General features: G+C 37.4%; 1 protein-coding gene and 1 long non-coding RNA gene across 2 annotated transcripts in view; one reads left to right on the forward strand and one right to left on the reverse strand.

Moving 5' to 3' along the window:
• LOC124216532 (lachesin-like) overlaps positions 1-25,575 on the reverse strand; it is a 108,490-nt gene that overhangs the window by 27,141 nt on the left and 55,774 nt on the right. The window contains exon 2 of the mRNA XM_046621108.2: positions 10,361-10,458. Coding sequence (XP_046477064.1) covers positions 10,361-10,458 — 98 coding nt within the window. The remainder of the gene's footprint in view (positions 1-10,360; positions 10,459-25,575) is intronic.
• LOC124216533 (uncharacterized) overlaps positions 1-25,575 on the forward strand; it is a 101,670-nt gene that overhangs the window by 20,319 nt on the left and 55,776 nt on the right. The window lies entirely within an intron of this gene.

Raw genomic sequence — 25,575 nt, forward strand, 5'->3', positions numbered from 1 at the left:
AAACGATAAACTATCACGTGCAACTCACGCAGTCAGCAGCTATCACGCCTCGTCGTAATTTCCCCAGGTTTAACGTCCAAAGAAGATAAAAAAATTCACGCTTCACCGTTCATTCAATTTTTCTCTCACATTTTTCACCCCTCTTCATACTTTTATCATTTTGTTTGGCGATATTTCGGTTATTTATTTTTTTTTGTTATGTATGTATGTTTCGCGTTTTGTTGAGTCGAGGTTTTCACCGAGCGCCTGGTAACAAAAAAAAAAAAGAAATAATACAATATGATACGACTTTCAACAAACCCATAAATTCATTACAATTGTTGCAGGAATACAGTAAAATAACTGATCGCAAATTTATCGATGCTTCTATCTTTGCAAATACAGACGAAATTGTTTCAAATTGTTTCAAATTACGTTCGCAAAATGTTTCAGCGAGAGAAAAACTGCTGACTAGATTTGAAAGAAGTTTTGAAAATGGTGAAATTTTTGGCAAACGTGCGAAATTTTTACGTTCAAATTGGGTTTTGATCGAGCATTTTTGAATAATCGGAATATTTCTGCGCCGGGAATAAATAAGGAGAGGCTGAGAGAGAGAGAGAGAGACGAGTAAAGTCCCGTCAGTTCAGACGGAGGCGTCCCGACGTCGACGTAGCGTGAAAGGCGCCCGTTGCTGCGGCGGATCGACGACGTATATATAAATGCGTTTCCATGTGGGACAGATAGGAAAAGCTGTCTTTCAAAGCGATTCGAGTCTCGGAGCGCTCAAGGCCTCTGAGTTTTTTTTTTTTTTTATTTTAAATTCGGAGTAAAATAGAGCTCGAAGAATCCACAGACGGATCTCTCGGCTCCTCTCCCTCCTTACTCGCCCATCTTTTGTATTCTTTCCGTCAGTCAACCCTCGGTTTACGATTAACAAAAGCCATGTCCACCCTTTTCCGTTTTTCTTTGTACAAAATATATTTAAGGTACGCAAACACGCCGGGATTTCTTGCACCTGTAACACTGGATTTAGAAAAACACGTTTTGTTTCCAAATTCCTTGTTCCTGTCTATTTACAGTATATTTTTACTATGTGTATCAAGTCGATATATACATATTTACATGTTTCTTGAGCTTGATTTATATTGATGGCTTGTTTTTGTAATATTTCGTATTTTGTATCGACTAGAATACGCGTTGGTATTGCTTTTTTTTTTTTCTTTTTTAGAAGAAAAGAATATTCAAGATACAGTTATCTTTGTTTTCTGTTTTTTCAGCTTGCGTTATATCGATGACCCATTTATGTAACATTTCACATTTTTTATCGACTCGAAAACGTCTTTCGATGTCTTTCTCTCAGAACGCGACAACAGGAGGAGATTTATTTTTTGTTTCTTTTTTCAGTTACAATATGAATGTTATTTATTCATTCATTTCTTCTCAAATTGACAGTAAAAACAACAAACTTTTCGAAAAGAAAGGAAATGAATTTAACGTTGAAGCAAACTTCCCAGAAATTATAAATAACTTTAACGAAGAGAGATTCCAATTATTAGGTACATTTGGTGTAACGAAAATTGAAGGGTCTGCTTCGCGAAATTCTTTTTCATTTCAATAAATGTTCATTTTAATAAATGTTCATTTTTTACTCCATTGCGTCACGAGTCTCGTTTAATCGATTTTCTTTACCGTTTACCAATTATTCATCAAATTTTGACTCGTTTAATTTAGTTTGTGCAAATTGGTACGTTATATTCAGCTGTAAAAAGTTGTAAATTCAAAGATTGAAATTAAGAAGGTTGATCGATGAAAACTTGATACTTTTACCAATTCGATCGACAAAAACGAATGTCAATCCGTTTCAATAATTTATTACGAATTAGGTGAATAAAATTGCACGAATCCACGAGATTTGAAAAAAAACAAAACCTTCAACTCTCTAAAATGCAGCATCGATGATTGAGCTTTCGCCCACAAAAATCCAGTCTTATCTATTTCCGTATTATCAAAGAAATTTTCGCTGCTCTCGTTGAAATCAATACCGTGATGCCAAGCTCGACCATCGATTCGAAATTTCCAATGAAGTGGGGACAGTGAATGCAATAATGTTTGCCGGAAAATCGAGCGGACACGGATCGCGTTGCTGAATAAAATGTTTCATCCAACGAGTGTGTAAAAAGTTTAAAGTTCGCCCGGATATTCCGGTGGAAAAATTTTACCCGTTCAATATTTGCATTCGTGTACATATTCACCCAATGTTTACATTGCATATATTATTTTGCATGTTTATATACAGCGGTTGAATGTGTAACCTTCGCGAATATGCGGTTTGAATCCCGTTTCGAAACCAGCTTTGCGTGAACCGCCAGGCGAGAGCAACTTTGGGATTACTAAAAGCTCCGAAAGTTCGGAATCGCGTAATAAACTAACTCTATCAGCTGTAAAAAGAGTACGGAAAAAAAATCAAGTCGATTTAGGCGCATTTTATGCAAAATAGGCATTTTTTTATACGGAAATGAGGAAAAGGAGATGAAAAAATTCTACGATATTCAGAAAAATTTTATATTCCAATTTGATTCTGCCTGGTAAAAATTGAACTTCATTTTATTTTGTTGTTTTTTTTTCAGCATTGATTATTATTTTCTTTTCATGCAAAGCAATTGCATGAAACGAGTGACGCTAGGAGCAAAAAAAAAAAGTAATAATCAGAAGGCTAATTTGTATCATCGGGTCCAAAGGAATCTAAATTATTTAGCGAAATTGCTAAAAATCTCAATTTCAGGTGGTTCAAGAAACGTTTCTTTTAATAACGTCGTAAAATGAGTGAAATTTGAGAGAGAATAACTAAGAAAAAACGCAATTATTATTTGACTACTGCGCATAAGTGTAAATAATTTTGTAAAAATTGATGAGAATTTCGTTCTTAGGCTATTCGAAGAAGATTTTTTTCTCAACAACAATATCATAAAATACGCGTAGCTTTGGGCTAATAACTGGTAGTAAAAGAGAGAACGAGAGAGCGAAAAAATGTAAATAAGAAATTATTTTTGGAGTGCAATTAAATCTAAATATTTTTTTTGAAATTTATAAGAATCTCACTTTCACGTGCCTTGAAGGACGTTTCTCTCAATAAGAGAAGAAGGCGAATGAATCAGAAATTATTCTTCGACTGCTGCGGATAAATGTAAATAATTATGGGAAATTGATGAAAATCTCATCTTCGGGCGTTTCAAAGAATATCCCTCTCAGTAATAACATCATAAGATGAATTAAGCTTTGTATCTGTAAAGGCAAACGAATAAAAAAAAAAAACATCCAACAACCGTTCTTTGAGTGCAAATGAAATGTGAATTATTTCTTGTAATTGTTGTAAGAATATCGTGTTTAAGCAATTTGAGAAATATTCTTCTTGCAGTTTATTGAATTGAACGTGCGGATTATTCCATGTTCGAACGATTGTTTCCAAATACCGTTAAACGCTGTTGAAACTGTCGCCGAGTCGGAATAGTGTTACGTGTATATTTGCAGGGTGAAGTAAATACGGTGGATCGGAGATACGGGAAGCTGGCCTCTTGATTAAAATTTCAATACCGCTTTGCCTAATCCCCGCATTTCGAGTCACTAATTCCTCGAACCTGTAGCCAGCAATACGCGGAGCAGTTTTAGGGTATCGCGAATAAGAATTAGTGGAAAGTTAAATTACTGCTCTCAAGGCCTTTGTCCCACGCAAAACGTCCCCCTTCTTCGACTCCGGCACGTATACTTATACAAATAAAACAATGAAGAAATTTGCATGCGACTTAAACTCGCGCCTGCAGTCCGCTTAAAAGAATCAAGAATACTGAGAATTTGGAAAAAAAAAAAAGAAATAAAAGAAATATCAAAGCTTTGAGTGAGCGACGACGAATTTACAGCACAACGGTTCGACTCGCAGAAATTTTTTTTTTTTTATTTAATATCTTGAAAAATTCATTTCACAGAGAGTTTTTTACAGACGGTAAACTGTTTTTGATGTTCAATTATTTACCCCATTTTCTTTATTTAGTCCCAGTTTTGTTCAGACCGTGTATATATACATATTATATATATTATACAGTCTGAACAAAAATTATAAATCTATTCAACTCCAAAAACCCTTCCGATACGTATATAATGTATTATATATTTAAATTGATATTACTAAATTGCATTTATTCTCAGTACCGTAAGTATCACTTTTCATCTTTCAATTTCATTATTATAATTCAAACAGCCCTCCTTCCCTGAATAATAATTGCATAATACATTCGTTAGGCCGCTTTTCAGCCGAATTTTCGGCTCTTCCATGATATAATAAATATTGCAAGAACTTCAATTTTATTTTTTCACAAACCAAACTCCCTCGAATGTCTATAATGGAAAAGAGTTTTCTTTTTTCTATTTCAGTCTTATAAAATCCTGGGGGGTGATAAAATTGGGCCAAACAATTAATAATATTTTTCTTGACAATATTATATACTACCTGTATATTATATGTAGTTGCAAATTGGAGAAAAAAGTAGTCATGATGATGATAATAATAATAATGATAATAATAATATCAATGATGATGATGATGATGATGATGATGATGACGATATCAGTGTCTAAAAAGGAAATAATTATAGCACGGACCTTGTTACAAATTAGAAATTCACATAACCTGTGTCACATATATAAATCGCACATGTATAAATATATATATATATATATATATATATATATAGAGTCAGCTCTGCAGAAACTGCGAGTAATTTAAAGGAACGAGTTTTCCGGATTCTCGAGAGGAATATCCGACAGCAAACCGGCGAATTCCTTCACGGAATCAGCAATGCGCGCGTCTTCAACGATTTTTTTTTCCCGCTACTATTATCCCTTTTTTCTGCTTTTTCTTACTCGTGCGGTAACTCCGAGTTTTTCCCCCTTTCGTCTCTCTTCTCACTCGTATTTTTCGAAGTAAATTTCTCCACCCCTTCTCTATCACTCTCTCTCTCTCTCTCTCTCTCTCTCTCTCTCTCTTTTTTACATTCTTGACGGCATTTTTGTTTTTTTTTCCCCCTCTTTTGTTTCGAGTTATTACTGGAATTTGGCGATTTTATTTTTCATTTCTCCCGGGTTATTGAATTTATACCAGAGTTTATGCGTACACAAATTATTTCTTTACTTTTTTCATTCTTTATTTTTAATCACATGAGCTCCGTAAAGAAATATGGCAATATCAAATTCGTTACAAAAACAAGAAGAAGAATTTTATTTAATTTTCTCTCTCTGGAAGATGGATTGTTTTCACATTTGTTCTCCTTGCTTTATTCTCTTTTTCCAGTTTCTATTTTTATTAAGTAATTGCTGTCGTTATATTGTAGTGAATGTAGAAGTTGATTAATAAAGCATTTCGAAACTTTTTTATCTTCATATTTCTGTTAATTGATCTTTGAGGGATTCCTTTTATTATCTCGTTTTTTTTTTTATGCCTGCCGTCTACGAAAATTCATTTTTTTTCGATATTTATCCACTTCTGTTTCTTAGCTCCCTTCGAATTTAATTATATAATTTTTTGAGAGCTTGGTTGAAACAAAAAAAAAAAAAAAGAGAGAAACGAAAGTCTAAATGATAAAACAATAATTTTTCTGAAATGCAACTGAATTTTCTCGACGGTAAGAAAAGAAAAACAATTTACTAAAATTCGATATCAAGACAATTACGCAGCTAAAATTTAATCTCAATTTTCAAAAATCTCTTCAAATATTCAATATTTACAATTACTGATATTTTTCTGTGCCTTTTTTCAATTCACATATTATTTTCTAATCATTTGGCTGAAGAAAAAAAATACCACCAATAGATTGAACGATTTCCCGAAACCGCAATTGACTTTTGGAATAATGAGCAAAAATATAAAGAATAGCAAGAACTTGCGCGAATTCAAATTATCAAGAGCTAAATTTGCCAGCTGAAACGCAACATCATTCACAAAAAATCTGGGAGGATTTAGATTTATTTTTTATCATAACTGTTATTCGCTGATCCGAGGTTGAAAAATTTTATGAAACGAACAAAAATGGTTACTTAAATCAAGTTAATAACCGAATTCGGAATCGAGATAGCCGGAAGATGCGTTAATGTAAGGATCGAAAATAGACTCCTGCTTCAACGCGTCGGTGAAAATGGCCCATAACTTTCACCGGAAGTGCCGCGGGGTAGGTAATTTCTCCTCCGTATCCGAGGTGCGGGAAATCCGGGTTCCGTCTTTTCCTCGGGATCGAGTTTCTCTAAAGGCGAGCTTTCGAGGCTGGCGTCGCGACGCCGCCGCGCTTTCTTCCTATACGTACAAACATCGGCTTGGCTTAAGCCGACGCACTTAAGGTAAGCTATACGCGCCTCGCACCGGCTGTTCGGCTCATCCCCAGTCGCTTCGGGTCTTCGAAGATCCCGCAGTTCGGTACCGAACCTGCCTTCCGGTCATAACGGCGCGGAACGAGAATGCCGGGAAATAAATTTGCCGAGACTCGGAAGTCCGCGTTTTTGTTTCACAATTTTTCCCACTTTTTTCCCCGCCCTTCGATCTCAGATCCTTTGATTGCTAACTCAAACCACCCCAAGAAATGTACCCGATTCTTATTTCCTTGCAAACGTCACACACGCGATTTTGATTGTTTTATTTATGTCTTCCAATTTCAAATTTTTTTTTTATGTATCTGAGTGTTACAGTCCCTATTGTTAATATCCGATTTTCAATATACATAATAATATCTAATATCTGAAGCCTGATTTGTTGTTTCGCACCTTTATTTGCTAACTCAAACTTTTCAGATTTTTTTATACATTTAGTTATACTATTTTCTTACTATCTGTTTCGTTTTTCATTTTGTGTTTACTGGAATTTTTAGATTCTCAAGAGATTCTCGCGTTGGGAGATCGTAATTTTTATTCTTTTCTTCTCCATCGTTTCGTTTATCTTCGTTCGCACAAACTCAAATCACCGTTACTAATTTGTTCCTGAAATTCTAACCAATTCTTGAAGTTTTGGTATGTAGTCTTATTTATTGTCTTCTTAGATTTTTTCGCTAACCTCAATAAGTGACAAAGTAACATAATTTTTTCATTTCGTATCTTTCGAATTTTGAATGTAGACTTCTGTCTTCCTCTTCGTCTTTTTCTTCGACATTTTTTTTACCCAATCAAAATCAATCCGTATAAATTTTGACTCGTATTCCTTTTACGCTTCATGGAAATATTTTTATAATGTACACATAATCTGTACCCAATAATTATTGTACTTATATATATATATGTGTACACACACACACACACATACACACACACACAGTAGCATAAAAGTTTATGTAACCATAATTTTCCGAATAATTAATCCCACGACGAAGGAAAATTAGCGATTTGGATAAAGTGAGGGCGTAAGGAATAATTATCTTTCTTTATTTTTTTTCCCCCCCTCTTTGAGTCAGAAGCTCGGCTGAAACCAGAGGGTGAATTTCTAATTCGTTGGTAAAAGAAAAAATGGGCCGTTGCGCAAGCTATCAAAATACGTCGAGTGAAAAAGGAAAGGAGAGAAAAAAGAACGACAGGGTAAAAAAGCCCCACCTGACATCTGCTCAATGTATACGTGTATTATATGCATATAATATGTATACATATATGTATATAGGTACATGTACACTTAATACATTGCAGGCTAACCTGGCGTTCAGGTAATTTTAATTAGTCTTATCACCCCGAAAGATCCAGCTCAGGCACGATCCAGGCAGGTTCATCTCCGTCCTCGGAATTTCTCTTTATACATACCTCTGGTTCCCCTTTTTTTCCCCTCACCAGTTTCGCTCACTAAGGCCGCATTTTCTTAAAGCTTCTTCGCCGTTACTCCTCCAGGGCCATAACATTTTTCAATTCCCGCGAAGATGTAATAATGTAATAAAATATGTTTACGCGCGATTCCAGCACCCAGCTTTCCTCCTTTTCTCCCTTCTTTCCCCCCCCCCGTTTTTACTTTTCATCACCTTTGGCGATATAAGAAAAGTATTGGTTTCGGTCGTAGATCAGTTTTTCGAATTTCATCGAATCTTTACGTTTGCAAACCTACAGAATCCGAAAAACAGGGTTTCGGAGAAATGTCGGTCTGTCTTTCGGTTTGTTCGACAAACTCCAATTATGACTTCAGTAAACGGCTCGATGAAAAAATTTGAAACTTGTTTCTAAATGTATGATTATATTTTTCCGAGTTTATTTATTTGAAAAAAAAATATATATATATATATTTTCTCAAATTTTCTTTCAATACCATTTCATTTGGTTACCAAATCCTGTCAGTTTCAGATTTTTCATCTCGCCGTTGTCGAGATCATCGCGAAAGTTTTTTGGACAAACCGGCAGACTTTCCCTTTTCATGGTCACGAAAACTATCACGAAATAAACTATAATTTTACTGGCTCGTTCAACGACTTTTATGTTTCCGCCACAAACGAAGAACTTTTATGCTTCTGGATAAACAATGTAAGTTATTTATGCAGTTCTAACCTATTCGCTGCTATTTTATTAAGTGTCACTCGTACTATATTTTCTTGTAAGTATTGCGACAAATAGCAATTTTGAGGGCTTATTTGAATGAAAAAACGTATGAAACTTAATAATCACATTCAACGTTACAGTAATCAGAAAAATTAATGTAGTATTACGAACTGTAATAACACGAATAGTTAGACGAAGAAAAATTTCATTTGTTACAGTAACTAGAAAAATTCAATAAAATAGGTATCGTTAAAAAAACCATTTGATTATTGTTGGATTTACGAAAAACGAGGTACACGAAACCATTTTGCGCTATCGTTGATCCTTTTTTGGTGATTGCAACGCAAAATCAGTTTCTGAGGTTTACTCTACTTTTTTAGTTAAACAAGGCTTTAACGTCAATTTATCGTTGCACAAGCATTAAATTTTCGCAACAGTTGCAAGAAAATATAGTAACAGTGGTCGTAATGAGAAAGAATGGTAACGGATACCAGACTTTCTCGTAACAGCTGGAAAACTAATTTTCATTTTGTACCTAGAACTATATATTTTTCGATTGTGATAAGAAATGAAAATAGTTAAGGACTGAGCGGTGTCCGGAACTAAAAATTTCTCTCCGCGTATACTTGTATCAAATTTTCTTCCAACTCGAACAACCTTTGAACCATTATAACGGCGATGATACTAACTTAACCAGAAATTTCTAGTATAGCTATGAAAAAAATCTGATTCTCCCCTTCTCGCTAAGGAACTTGAATATCATTAATGCAAGAGGGTGAAAGTAACCGTTTTGCCATGTAACGCGTTTTAAAGGGGTTATAACCAGACGCACACATCGTATACAAATTCGCAAATTCACACGTGCGAGCTATTATTAACACACCACCCACAAGCATCTACATACGTACATACGTACATTCGGCATGTTACTCACATGTAATGGCCCTGAAACGTGCAACAAGAATATACATTATACCAATTGCTTTCACGCAGCGAACGCTCGGGAATTCCCGACGTATGACCTACCGCACCCTCGTTATCGTCTCCTTAAGGGCTTCCCTCCGTTATCGTGCCTAATTATCACCAGTCCTGCGCTAATTACCGAACAGCCAGGCTAATTAGCCAAAATCGAATCAGAATAACCGAAGGATATAAAATTCTGGATTTACCTGGTTTTTTTTTTTTAATTTTAAATCGCTAGTAATTACGTCAGCTATTTTCGCTAACGTTTTTCAAACATCTTGTGTAATTTTTTGGAGAACTCGGCAGCTTTTCACTTCACGTTACATTCGGAGGGGTTTTAATGGGACAAAATAGCTTGCTAAAAATCGTTACGTCGAGTGAAAAGTTCTCTGAAGTTGAACGGATATCAATCTTACGTTGTTGGCAAACATCGTCCTCGGGTAGAAAAACCTGCTCAATACCTTGTTGAGTAAAAAAAAGTTTGAACTTCGACAGGTTTTAATTTCGCGTTAATACGGTAACAATTTTCACGGAGTAAAAGGACCTGATAATAATTGTTACATTTGGTGAAAAATTCTTTGAAATTCGATATTGAAGCTCGATCAGTTTTCTATCCGGTGAAATAATGTAGAAGAAAAATCTGGAGAACAGAAGCTGCGAGGTGAAGAAACCGAGAAGAGAGAACAGAGTCAAAAGCCGAAAGCGATTTCCGGGCTTTCGGGGATGATTGAATCTCGAATCGAGGGACGGGAAGCGGTAGGTTGATACACGTTATGCACTAACGAAGAGATGGATAGACGGATAGAGGGAATAGAGATGGAGAGAGAGGGGTGGAGGGGGGGGGGGGGTGGTAGAGGGGAACGGATCGAAGAGAGCTTACCTTGTAGGTGGAAAGGTTCCCGACGACGCAAGCAAGCACAGCTTCCCGCCCCACCGGGACCGTCACGTTTGATATTGGCACGTCGAAGGTTGGTCCCTCTGTAACACACCGCGTCATACGCCTCTAAGTAATCTCCTGGCTTCCCGTGTTGTGCCGATACAACGCGCTCATCCCTTAATTCAGACTCACTTTGGTTCGTGATTCCGTCGCTGCCTGTACGGCGTGATTATCTAACGACGGAATGGTCCGTCGTTTTGCTATAAGTTAATTAAATGTAGAAAGTGATAAAAAGAGTTGAACGCGCACGCGCTACGATCCGGGAGCATTTGTTTGCCAGGGCAACTAACTGTCGTAAATTCAAACTACAGTTTGCCGCGATTTTTTTAACTTGAAATATTCGAAACAACTGTCAAAGTTTTTTCATGATTACGTTCATGACCGTTGGTCACCCTGGCAAACAAATGCTCTACGATTGAGGCGCATGCGCATTAAGGGGTAACACCGCTGGAAAAGTGAAAAAGAAAATCGCTTTTTTTTTTGGACGGAAGGATAGGTAATAAAATAGTAATGTTTAAGGAATTTATTAGGCATGTATTTAAATATAATAATAAAAAATTGTGACACTGGAGTCATTTTCGCGAGACATGTAGAATTCTGCGGAACGCAGTGGAACTGGTGCGAAAAAAAAAAAAAAAAAAAAAAAAACTACTTTCGTACATGTCTACAGCTAGAGAAATGCGTAGGGGGTTTTGAAAATATTAATTTTCGTGTAATTGCCAAGTATCTTGAATAAAAATGTTCAATTCTCATTAGAGATACTTGACACTTATTTGCTAATAAATGATGTTTAAATTAACTTGGTGAAAATCTCACACGCATTTCTGTAGCTGTTAATGTGTAGGTTAAGTAATTTTTTATTACGAATTCAAATTTGCATCAGTTGCACTGCGTGCTGTATGTCTCGCGAGAACGGCTCCAGTTTCGCCATTTTTGGACATTTGTTATCAATAATTTTTTCTATTATACTTAAATATATGCCTAACAACTTCCTCGAATATTATTATCGTATTACCTATTCTTCCAGCAAAAAAAAAAAAAATGATGTTACCCCTTAAACTGTAGCAGACGACGGACCATTCTTTCGTTAACAATTCACGCTATATATTATACTAGCAGAAATAACCAGCGTTGCTCGGGTTGTAATTTTTTCTTAAATCGTTAAAATTGAATTACTGGGAATATTATAATAAAGAAAAAATATCGCATTCACAGAAAAGGGAACGTCCATAAATTACTTCATCGAATCTTAGAGGTTTTTGACCCCCTCCCCGAGCTTTTGTCATTTTCTGTCAGACTTAAAGACCCCCCCTGCCAAATAACATAAGAAAAATTGCTCGCGACTAAACCTAAACTCCCTTTGTTACCAGGAACACAGCCTATAGCACTGCGGGAATTATAACAAACATTTTTAAAAACATTTCATAAGAATCTGTCAAATAGATTTTAAGTTGAATCCGCACAAACATACATACAAAGAATTTTATGTATTAGTGTATATTAATATAGATGTATATATATTGTGTACGATGTAGATTAGGGTAAAGTCTTTTTTCAGGGTGTTGCCGAATTTCTTCCGATCCACCTCCCAAATCGACTCCTAATAAATCAAAAACGATTCCATCGTTTTATCAGATTTCTATCTCAACTCTTTATGCTGTCCAACGAGGCTTTACTTTCATTATAAGAATAACACGGGATCACTACTGATAACGTTTACGTGTTCATTCATAAAATTTTATGAACTCGTTGTTAGTTTAAGGTGGCATTCGAAAAATTTCTGACAAACAATGAAAAAAGAAACTGTTGTAAAACCTGGAGGAGGTAGGAAAATATTTAGAGGCTACCAATTATCGAAATATTTTTATTTTCATATGCAGACCTTACGGACTTATGTATGTATAATATGTATACATTAGTTTATTTTTTTCGTATCGTGGTTCAATTAATCATTCACCAATCAACAGCAAACTCCGCCTAACAATTCCGACGTTGGTTGTTCTCGTCTTTTATCTGAAAGATTAATCGTCTCGGAGAAATTTGGATAACAGTTTTTGCTAACGAAAGAGGAATATCACATCACCTTAATGTCCATTAAGCCACCCTAATACTATTATTATATAAAGAATCATGTGCAACAAGGAGGTAACAGTTTTTTTGCCTCGTATATTTGCAATATTCGTCTTCGGCTCCCCTAAGACCGAGTTTGCCTCTTTGTCAATAATAATTATTACTGGAATAGAAATTGAAAATAATTTTATAAATCTAGATTCAAGCGCCTGAAGTGAAAACTGTGCAGAATTAGTATAAAAAAAGAGAAGTAAAAGCAAATGTTGAATCGAAGATAGAATGAACAGTTTTTTTTGCTCGATATTTGTCAATGATATGTGCAAAAGTAAAAGGTAAAGTGAAAACTGTATAAACAAGTAAGTAAAAATTGAAATCGATAAAAAAAAATTGTACAAAAATCGTATTAAAAAAAAAGCAAGGTAGGACCATTCAGTGTTGAACTTGAGAAAGGATAATTGAATTGTTAAATTTTAATTAACTGTCATTCATACGAAACAAGCATAAATGAACAGCACGGTGAAAACCTAAACGACGTGTAAAAAAAAAAAAAGTGAGACGAAACCGAACAAATCAGTCAAACTCAAGGTAGAATGCGAATTGTTATTTCGAAATATTAAAAAATTTTACGAACGAAACGAGTAAAACTTTTCTCATTTCAAAATTACTCAGCGGAAACGAACCGCAAGGTATTTTCTTTAAACTTAGCTTACGGTTGTCAATCTGACTGTTCGGCAGCGCTGCGAGGAGGTTTTATAATACCTGAAATCGGATGAAGCGTGTCTTCGTTCATTTATTTTACTTTATTTTATTTTTTTTTCATTTCTCGAATTTACTAATCTCTTCGCCGACGCCTCATTCTTTTTCCGGCGTAGGTCATTCTTCTCCCTGAAAGTGGCCGCCGGACCGTAAGAGGCAAGCGCAGCCAGCGTTGTGCCCACTTTGAGCTTTCGGTTTGGAACGGGACTCGTGTGCGCGGCAGATAAGCACTGATCCCAATTACACGTTCGGTGAATGGGGCCCGAGCCGGGCGGATCACGGATTATTGACCCAATCCTCGCTCGATCCATTCTCTCGCTCTGAAAGCTGAGAGCAAGTCGGGCTGCAAGCTCTTCATTTCTCACTCGTCGCTCAATCGGCGATCGGGGGTTGCAGGTATTGTATTCTCCTGAATTCAATCGGCGGTTTATACAGCCTCTGTTGAACCACCCTATGTTCCCTTACATCGGAGTCTAAGAAGAAACGGACACGCGTGATCGACGTTCCGATATGTGAAGGAAACCGTTTTATAGCGTCGAGTTATCAGCGGAACGCTTTTTCTCTCTGGGTTTATGTTTAATCGTTCGAAATCGAACCTGCGCAGTCATACGTTTTGTTAATTTTTTTCTCTCTCTCTCTCTCTCTCTCTCTGTCGGAAAGTGTCTGAAGATCGGTGATAAGTTTTATACTTAAATGGTATAAACTTGTCGCTCAATTCGTTGCCGAGTCAAAGCTCGTTACGAAAGAGACGGCCATCCGATTTTTACTTCCTAATTGTCGTTGATTTTATTACGAGATGGGCCTAGATTTGATACTTTTTTTCAATTATAGCTTAACAGAAAATGGTTGTAAGAAAATTTTTAAATATCGATGCTTTGTTTCAAATGGCTTCAAACTTGTTAAAAATCTCACAGATTCGTTTCATCGGCAGTCTATGATGAATAATCTTTAGTCAAAATACTATTTGCTACAAAGTTATTAAAACAGATTTTCTCCGTTTTTCAATAAAAGATTCAATATCGTTATTTGTTCATCGTGATTACTGTCGGTACAAAGTTGTAAAAAAAAAAAATTATTTAAAAACGCCAAAATAAAGATCGTTGAGTTAAATCGAACGAATCTACTCAATTTCCAACAATTTTGAATCTATCCGCAACGAAGAATTGATATCTCTGAGCTTTCGTTTACAATTCCAGCATTCACTTTCTTATGCCATTGAAGATAACTGCTGCAGATTTCGGAAATAATAACTCGACAAACATTCAATATGCGCCCATTTCGTAATGAAATTAACAAAAAAATATTGATTTTCGACCAACTAACTTGAGTTTACTACAAACTGGAAGACATTTCGTATCGAAACTAGCGTTTCTTGAGCAAGATTTCGTGAAAACGAGTAAAAAATCGGCCGATCTCTTCAGTCAACAATCTTCATCCCACCGCTGTCACCAGTCACCGAAATTCCGTCGGGTTCTCGACTCTGCCTCGAACGATTATCACGGTATTTTTTCCGACTCTCGTATCCTGACGTCATGTACAACGAATATGTACCACACGGTAGGAGAAATCCGGCTCGAAATTCTACAAGGTATACATCGTGATTATCGGATGCAGGTGGAAATCCGCGATAAGAGGGGTCGGCCGGATTCGTTGGCTGGATCTCGACTTAAAGCCCCTTCCAAATATCTCGACGATCCGGTAACACACGTATACACGAATCGCACGTACACGCATGTATGTATTGGTGTATATAACCGAACCGTCGACTGTCTCATCCGGACCTTCGTTTTCGCCACGCCGCAATCGATGACCCGCGAAATCTGCGACACTCGAGTTTAACGCCATGAGAAGCTAATCCCGATACCAAATTATCAGGCTCCTTATTTCCATTCGCCGAGAGCTCTCGGGTGGAAATTAACGGTTGAGTTGTGAATTTTGTGAAAGGAAGACTAAAATTAAAAAAAAAAAGAAGAGAAAAGCAGAGATCCGGTGATCATTTTTCGAGATTATACGTACAATCGCGTTGCCACCTGTCGAAAGCGCTCGCATGACGTTAATTGAATTTGTGCGCAAGTGCCATCAAATCGTCGTCTCGACTACGAGAGTCGGAGACACGTCTGAAATGGTAAAGTCCCATTATTCTTCGTTAATATCTACGTGATTTTCGGCAAGAAGTGGTGAAACGAGGGCGTGGAAATTCGTTTCCAGAACCACAAAGCGGTCGGTAATTAAGCCGGTTACAGCGCCGGATGCAATCGCGAATATTCGAGGAATTAGCTCGTCGGATTTTCCGCTTTCCCCTTTTCTCGGTTGTTGGATATTAGCCGACAGCAAAAATCCGAGTGCTGAAAAATTCAGAGTCGTTACCGCTTTGGCAGCGTGTTTTCAAATTACCGTTAATAAATATTAATAATATTTGCTTTCGGATGGCTCGAGTGTGAAATTCGAAAAATAAAATACGCGTTTTCAGTTGCGTCAATTTTATTGGAACAGTTGTACGCATATTTCAGATATAAGAATAAGAACGCAATTTGAAAATCGATTAATGATCCCGTTGTACCTACGTATTTTGCCAAGAAAATTTATACAGGAATTTCGGTAGAGATAATTGGACAAGGAAAAGAAGACGCGTATCCAAATGCCGAAACAGACTTTCGTGATTTGCGATTTCAGTTTTCATCAATTAATTATTGATCATTGCATACTTTACTTAATTGTTTTTTCGATGAACCGATCAGTCGACTGTTCGAAATGATTGTTTACTCGGCCATCTAAGGTATTCGGTTACGCCGATTAATCGATTAATCGGTTCTTCCGATCGATCGATTTTTCGTTTAATGGATTCATCTGCTTTATCGGTTGACTCCTTCTCAGATCAATCGATTAACTAACCCTCAAATCAATTATTTCTCCGTTTGATCGGCTTTTTCAATTACTGGTTTTTCGAATTAATCAGCTGTTTCCATCGATCGTTCTATGCCAATAATCGGTTCTTAGAATTAATGATTTTTCCGATGAATACGTTAATCATCCCTCATCTAAATGAATTGCGCGTTGGATTAATCGATTAAACGAACAGCTCCAGGCTTTCCATTGAATCGAAATAAAAGAGGAGATTTTTTTTTTCCACCGGTCAATTAATAACCGGTTTTCCTGCCACGATTCCTGACGCTATCGTCTTTCTCCTACAAAGGTGGAAAAAAGAAAAAACAACAACAACGAAAACAACGACAACACCAGCAACAAAACAAGAGAGATATAAATAAAAAAACAGACCCGTATGGAAGATCGGAGTTTTAAATTCTGGAAAAGATAAAGCTTCGCTCGGAGCTTGATGGATGCCTTGGCGATTGGGAAGCGAAGCGTAAAAGCTCCGGCTCGACCCGCTCGTGCTGCTCGGCTGCGTTAAACCGCGAACAAACGAAAAGGGTTGGGCGGAGTGGATAGGTATATAATCAAGCTGTTATCCGTAAAACAACCGCATTTGAACATCGGGATCAGCAGTCGAGTAACGCGGGGTCGATATGGCATCGCGGTGCGGTAAACGCGGCCAGTTTCCGAGGTACAAATGGCGCGGCGAACCGGAGGACGGACCAGGAGAGGAGAGACGAAGGACCGTATAATCCAGTTGCAACGAGAGCGCGGCTTAATTGAGAGAATAAGCGGTCAGTCTGCCAGCCACGATTAATCATTCCCAAATGCGGTTTACACGCACGCACATACACACGTGCGCAGGCACGATTTGCCTTGTTTACCGTGCGATTCGTGTGCGCGGTGTTTAAACTTTGAAAATCGAAAAAACACGACAATAGCGATAGGAGAACTGAAGGAAACAAAGTAAGCCGCGAGATTATCGCGATGATAAGAAGTCAGGCATTTCGGGGTGCTGTAATTCGTATTTTCCGTTGGGAGGAAGCGTTTTTTTTTTTTCTTTCTTTTTTTCATTGCTCCTCACGTTAGCGCGGAGAGAAAAATGATGTTAACATCGTTGCAAAATAATGCGGGAAACGTGTTTACCTTTGAAGCTCAGTCGTGAGAACAGATATGCCAAAATTTTCAATTTTAAGATGCTTTTTGAAGTGAAATTTGTTGGTTAATTAATTACTGATGTTTGAACAATTTTGCCGTACTCGTTAAAATTACACTTCTGCCTTGTGCAGTTTCACACTGCAGTGTGTAATTCATGGGTTTTGATTGATTGACAAAAAATGATAGAGTCAAGATCTAAAATTGAAACCCAAATTGCATGGTTAAGAAGGAATTTATTCCAATTCAGGATTCGTTCATGTCAGTTGACACGATTAAATATTTTGTCGCAGATGATGCAAGGGATGAGGAAACATTTAATCGCGTTGACTGATATTTAGTTAATTTAACAAAACGTTCTGATTCGTTCAACCCGAATTTTTTATCAGGATAGCAATCTCGACAAGGCCACGTTATTTTCTCGTTTTCTCAGCGCCAAAGTCGCATTTTTATACAATTTCAATTAATGACACTTCCATTATCTGAATAAACAAATTATACGCAGATCATCTGACACCGATTTGTAAGAACTCGGATGTATTTTGAAACAATCTATTATTGTGTACTGAATATAAATTCATTCCATATAAGGCTTATTTTCGGTCTATCGAAGAGCTGAAAAGAAATTTACCTCAGTCGATTCGTAGATAATTTACAATTTAAGAACAGAATGACTTATAATTTATTGATATTAGTAATACGGTGTAAATTTTTTCATCATCGATAAAGCAGAACAATACAAAGTTTCGCAAACTGTTTATACATGCAAGCCTGAGCTGTTTTATCGGACCAACCCGATGTTATTTTCCTGTCACTCCGCCTCAAATTACACTTTTTGAATCCTGTACAAAGATCCGATCATTTTTTTTTTTTCTTCGAAAAACGATAACGGGAACGTCGAAGCTTTCGTTGGCTTTTGGCCTCGGCTATCAAGTTATGACAAAGTTGAAGCTTGACGGTTGAACCCGAGGCGGAGATCGGAGGGGGTGGATGTGAGACGGGATGGCGCATGTCCTATGTATATTTGTAATTATCATTCAAATGATATGTACTCAGAGAGCGAGCCCTGGAGGTTCGCCGTCGTCCTTCGAGGCCGTCTTAAGCTCTCGGGCGACGCGACGCCGAAGCCCCCCAGCGGCAGAAGTGGAGGATTTTCGCCCGTAATAATAATAACAATGACTCATTTGCATCTCAAACCCCGCCGCTAACCCCGGCGTTCGCATCCCTCGGCCCTTGTTCGCCTCTCCCTCCCTCCCTTCCTCCCCTTCTCGCCCTTCCCTCGGGAGTCGCGCTCACCTTCGGCAGCTTTGGGGCCCGTTACTGGAAACCCAAAAGCTTTAGATCTTTCTCTCTCAACCGCCGAAGCTCAATCTCTTCTCGCTGATTAAACGCCAATTAATTAAACCGAATGCTTGCGGTTATTTTACACCGCCTGCAGTGCGCCGTTTATTCTCTAATTACCCCCGGACCGAGGCGTGTAATCACCGCCGATGGATATTGGAACCGGATCTCGAAGCTGAAACGTCTCCTTCGGTTCAAAGATCTTTTCCTCTTTGCTCTGATTAAGGGTGGAAACGTAGATCGATTAGAAAATCGTAGGGAGGTTAAATCGTATTTTGAAAAATTTGAAAATTTATTTTTTCTCAATTTTCCAAACGCAGAAAGTTGAGCTACGGTAAAGCGATTTTATAAATTACTGTCAAAAAAAGACATGCCTGTAAAACGACGTGACTTGATCTTTCTTTCTCTTTCGTTGTGATTCAATTTCTTCGAAATGGTCGAATTCCCGTGGCAAAACCAAAACTGCGAAATATTCATTCGTTCCTGATCATTGGAAGCAAATTGTTGCTGGTGTGAATATTTCATAGAGATGGCATATAAATTATACATATACATGTATCAGGCATGGAGGAGGAAGTAAATTTTGCCGGAAACGTGTTCAGGGTTCGAATTACCTATCGCGTGTAAATTCATGAGGTTTTACGGAAAATGGTATTGATAAAGAATGAAATAGAAATAACAATAAATGTATAATATACGGTATGAATGGATTTTATCCACGGAAAGAACATATTTTTAACGATCCTGCACCAGCGGGTTTTACATTCTCGAACCACAAGCGAATTGTACTCGTATAATGCATATGAATATTCATTCCTCTCTCTCTCTCTCTATCTCTCTCTCTCTCTTGCTCTCTCGGTGTAATGAATTAGTTCACTATTTAACGCCGGGAATATTTACTTCGCATTCAACGCATTCAATGCTTCGGATTATTTCCACGAAATAATTATGACGGACACTGACATTGTCAGTATTTAGAACGTCGTCTTTTGTTCATTGTTATGTTTCTTTTTTTTCAACATCTATTTAAACATTTTTTTAGAAATATATGATCATTCTTTTGAATTGATTTGTTCTTGAAGAAAATTAAAGGCGAAAATATTATAGTAATAAGTTACGTACTAAAATCAAACTTGTTGGTATCTTATCATGTATTTTGATTTTTTTTTTTTAATTCGTTTTTTTCATTTTGCAACCCAAGTTGCCACAACGAATTAAATTAGTGATAAATTTCAATTAAGAAATGAATAAGGAAAGCAACAATCAAACATTTTCGAAACAGTTGTCTGAAAATTCACGAAACAACGCATCGTGGCAGCGAGTAAAAATATTTGGAGCATATCTTTGAGAGAAGTAATTGAATCCAGCGACTATTTGCTTAGTTTTTGCGAAAAAAAAAGAAACAGAATGCATACTTCAAATTTCCAAAAAAAACAAGCCTACCGTGTTCTAATTTTGGATTTATTTTCACTTTCGGTAAATCTCCAAATAATCTGAAACACTCGAGTAAAATTAAAAACGAGATGCTAAGCTTCTGATCTACTGTTTAGTCAAAAAAAAAAAAAAAAAAAAATGAGGAAAAACGCAAACCCCTGATTTATAACTCCTGAAAATATTCCAAAGGTTCCCAGTGTAATGAATAATTGATCGAACATCAAACTTTGTCGGACATAAATTTGTAACAGCTAATAAACTCAGCTTAAAATGTGCATTTCATAGTAATACGGAAAACGTTCGCGTAGTAAATTTTTCTGGGACCGACGCTCCTCGGAGCGAAATATATAATCGCTGCATCCGGTCGCTACGTGGAAAATCCAGCGCACGTGGGACCTGCAGCGACCTGGGAGCGTATCAATTACTCGTCGAGCTTCTAGGTACCCAGCAAGGGGCACATGTGTCACCCCTCGAGTATTTAGTGCCGGTGGTGCAGGGCGCCCTGATTCGAATCGCAACAGGTCCGCCTCTCTCGGTTCAGGAAGCTCGCTACGCCACGTTGATCAGGGCCTCTTTTCTCTCGCGAGTCGAGAAAACTAGAATTTAATATATTCGCAAGCAGTACGAAAAATCGCGTCGTAATTTGCGTCAAAGTCATTATTTATACATATTTTTGTGGCCCCAGATATTCAAATACGTAGATACGTTGAATCTGAGTTTGAAAACAGGCAAAACTGTGCCACCAGTTTTTGAACGGTTTAATTATACGCGAAATTTTGAAAATCTCGTATCGCTTAATTAATACGGTTATAAATAATATAATCAGTTCTTTTACAATCTGTGTAAGCGGAGAAAAGTGCCATCGAATTGTACATGTATGGTGGAAAGAAATTTGAGGATCTGATTTTCTTGAAAAAACATCGTCGTTTTATTCGAGAACAAAAAAAATCGATTATTGTAGAAGGTTGAGAATTGTTATATCGAATGAAAAATCATCAAATTTGCTTTTAATACCAAAACGAGTTTCTTTCACCATGTTTTGTGTAACATTGAGCAGGTTATTCTCTGCGTAAGTACGTAGAAAAATTACAGTCCAAAGATCTTATTCGTGTGGTAAAATCGCGACAGAGAAGTAAAAACTGTTCCGGAAATACAATTTTGCGATACGATCAGCCGAGGAGAATTATTTTTGTATTTCTACGATCGAGATGCCACGGAGATGAGAAAGTGTGAATTATTTGTTCGCGTTTTTTCTTCGGCTGTCAAGCCGCGAAGGGACAAGAAGGTGTATTCCGCGCTTCTATACATGCGGCTGCGTTGCACACACAGCTCGTAGAGTTTATCGCCGCTATTAACAATCTTTATTGACGTTATCTAATTTCCCTCCCGTAAATTCACATCCCCGTCGAAACTCGTAAAGTTTATTGCCCCGCCGCTCCGCACCCTCTCCGCTATTTGGCCCTTTCTCTTCTCTTTTCTCTCTTCTCTCCGGCCGGCTTGTGACGGATGCTGCGAAATTTCTACACCGTAAACCGACGTGTCGTATAAGTTCCCGTCAGGCTTGGGTTTCCGTTGAAGAATAATTCCTTGCGGTATTCGCCTTGCGGCGAATTTTAGCCACCCTCTTTTTACCCCCGTCTCTAAATTTTCCGAATTCGATGCACCGCCTTTTTTTACACAGAATCGAGATTTGTCTAGCGTTTTTTGCTTCGATTTTTTTTTAGTGTTTATCAGTAAATATTGAATCAAGAATCTGAAAATTTTTGTTTTGGAAAGTATTATCAAAATCGGCAAGAAAATCATTTCGATTTTCTCGGTTTTCATCCCCATTTTCTTACCAAATCCAAATTTATCAGGCAATTCGTTTAGGTTCTTTTACCGACAACTTTTGAAAAATCCTGAATTCTACATCGTGAATTGTTCATTTTTGACAATGTTGTCAAAATTGATGAAAAAATTATAAGAAGCCTTAATTCAAGGAATTTTCATGCGAAGCTTTAGAAATTCTCAACCGAATTGATAAGAATTCTAGATCGATGTAGGGCAAAATTTTACCAAATAAATCATCGCGGATTTTCATCTTGAAACTCATCTTGATTTCTATTTTAATTTTTAATAAAATGGATCAGCAAGTCTAATTGCACTCGTGAAGACACGAAGAAAGACATGCTCAACGATAGCTTGGAGATTTTTCCCTTCAAACTTGTTCATCAAGAGGAAGAATTATACAAAATTTCTCCATTCTCGCGAATGAGGAATATTCGATCATTTTTGTACAACCTATTCATTGCTTTTTTTATAATCTTGTCCTAATTTGTACAGCCTGATTTGGCATTGAATCGGCAATAGAACGTACAAATGAAATACCGAATTATACCAAATGCAAAAATTCATTGTAGAAATATCGAACAATTTATGAAAACTTTTGTTCGAGTTTTGAAAAACTTTTTCAATCACGTAGATTGTTTCGGCAAAGTATCGAATAGTTAAATGTGTGTCTCGCGACACTCAAAATCGTCCTCGCACATGTACGCACACTCGCGTGCAATGTTTACTTGCCGTCCCTGCGTCAAATCTCGCCTCTTGCCCGTGTCGCGACTCAAAACCTATCAGCTGTATCTCATGTATTGTCTACTATCTCGAAATCATGTATGTGTATAATCTATGTGTTCTCTCGCTCTGTAAATCTTCACTCTCTGTAACGTTCTCTTGCGATACGGTCTGTATCGCCACATCGAAACCAATAAAAGTTTCGTTTATCGGTAATCATTATCTCTCTCCATCTCAACATCACTTTCGTTTCATTTACACTCGTCCTCATCACTAATTCGCGGATCCCACGTCGATGATCCATATCCTTTTGCCATCTCTCTAAACATAGATATACATTGTATTCTGACGTAATGATTGATATGAGACGAACAAATTATAAATCGAAAAGGCTTGATGAAAATAATTCGTAATTAAAAAGACAATAAAGGTGTGATATATAATTCAAAACGGCCTACGAAACTCAAATCGAAATCGAAACTAAGCTTGAATTCGAAAGTCAAAAACGTTGTGATGCTTAATTATGAATACGGTAAAAAATTGAAACTGAAAAGAAAGAGGTTAAATTAAGATCACGTCAAATTTAGAGATTGAATGAAAAAAGAAACCAAATTACTCTTCACCGATTTGAATTCAACATTGAAAACAAAGTTCCTGTTGAAAAATTCCAATTGAAGCTAATCTAATCTAACAAATTTCTTACGTCCCTTTTAATTCCATATCATAACTTTTAACGAGTATTTGAATTTGAAATAATTTTCATCGTCATCAAGCTTCTCTGATGTCGATTTTTTCTCGCGTTTCGAACGAAACGTCATAATTTTTTTTTTTTTCTCTTCAGAATTTGGAATCACACTTCTCAAGCTTATCCAATTTCGATCAAACAAATTTCTCACGTCTCTTTTAATTCCATATCATAACTTTTAACGAGTATTTGAATTTGAAATAATTTTCATCGTCATCAAGCTTCTCTGATGTCGATTTTTTCTCGCGTTTCGAACGAAACGTCATAATTTTTTTTTGTTCTCTTCAGAATTTGGAATCACACTTGTCAAGCTTATCCAATTTCGATCAAACAAATTTCTTACGTCTCTTTCAATTCCATATCATAACTATTCCTGTCTTCCAAATTTGGAATAATCTTCATCAAGCCCCTCCGATATTACCTTCCGTATTTTCCCTCCCGTTCGTACAATCGCACAGAGCTTATTCGAGCCCCTGCATAGTGGTTGAAAAGTTCTAAATACACAAAATAACGGTTCGGTGAGTGATCGCGGTGAGTGACTAATGCAAGAAAAGCGGACCGACGGCATGCGGAGAATCTGGGGATGGGAGAAGACATCAAGGAGTGGGATAATACACACCGTTGGTAAGTTATAGCCATGAGAAGCTCAGCGACAAAGGGAAAGGGGGGGAGGAGGGAGGGCGCCGCATCAATGGGGAAGCTGCTTTCACGGGCCACCCTCAAGTCATAAGTGCGCCGGTGATGGGGGTGAGTTTCCTCGGCCCGGTAAAGACGCCCGACGATTTGTCGAGTGTCAACACCCCCGACACAAAGGGCTCGGCTTATAGAAGTGCCGAGGCACGGTTGGCTGGTTCTCACTGATCGTCCGTACCTCTCGCTCTCTAAATTCCCTTTGTGAAATAGCCGTGAGCCCTGAGCCTACGAAAACAAGGGCTTGATCACTTCGAGAAATGATCCGTCGGTCCGGATTTAAGATATTTCGTGGCATTGGAGACGGGACTCGGAAGCTTCGGTGAAAGAAACGCAGCAAAGTTCACTCTCCGTTGCAAGAAATTTCGTAATTGTCGGTTTTTGGTGGTGATTTTTGCATTCCTTCTACTGATTTGACATTATTTATCTATAGCTACGATAATTTTCGTTCTCGAACTGAGAATATGCGGGCAAACTAATTTGTACACCAGAGCTTGAATATAATCGATTTTCAACTTCAAATTGAGTGATAAACGTGAAAAATTCAATTCGTGTGATCAATTTCATTTTGTGATGGTTTATTTTGTTCGAAAAACTATTTTTCAAGACTTCGATGTAATAGATGTTTTTTTTTTTTTTTAATATCGTTTAAACGATACTACAATTATTTTTTGTCAAAATCAGTATCCGTACAATCTTAAGAAATTAAATAGATTGATAAAAGTAAAAGTGTTGCAATATTCGACGATACCAATGGGATAAAAACAACGTGTTTGATTGTAATTTGTCAAAATTGAGTATTTGACGAAAGCCACTTCCTTTTCACAAGCATTCGCGAAAACCAGTTTTTTGAAGAAATTGTGTCTATCGTGGAGCGAAATCGAAGAAATCTACAATATTTTTAAAAAATCTGCAAGTGATTTGAAATAAAAAAAATCGCTGTCCGAAGCTTTTCTGCACAATTTTAGTATTATTAATTTTCTCACATTCTCATACGACAAAATTGTGTCCTATTTAACGAATATATCAATTTCATAAGTATCAAAAATAGTAATCTTCGATTCACAAAGCCCGAAAAAAAATTTTTCGCCTTCTCTCCGTCTACGCCAACGTCGTTTCCGTAGTTTTTGATCTTATATGTAAAACGCGAGTCGCGACCACGAACGAGATTTATCGACGTGTTTGACTATCTCGGCGGTCTGCGAAAGGAAAAAAAGCTGCTACCACCCCTGAAGACGATGTTCGCGCCCTTCTCATTCCCTCGGGATCGAACTAGAGCCGTTCTCCACTTATATAAAGTCGAACCCCGAGCCCTGCTGGGCTCGTAGGCCCGAATCAGCAGAACTTGAGAGCAAACAGGTGTCATAAACCGAGTACGTGTGGGGGCTCAATGTCCCGATATGCCCCCGCTGAGGGGGGTGGACGTGACGAGCTGCAGGATACGTGCCCGATATCAACGCTCCGCAATTACCACCACCAGCCCCCTCCACTTCTTGAAAGTCATTCGGAAAAACACTGTCGTGGATCAAATAATTCGATGTTGCGA

This window comes from Neodiprion pinetum, chromosome 4 (assembly GCF_021155775.2).
Source record: "Neodiprion pinetum isolate iyNeoPine1 chromosome 4, iyNeoPine1.2, whole genome shotgun sequence".
Lineage (NCBI taxonomy): Eukaryota > Metazoa > Arthropoda > Insecta > Hymenoptera > Diprionidae > Neodiprion > Neodiprion pinetum.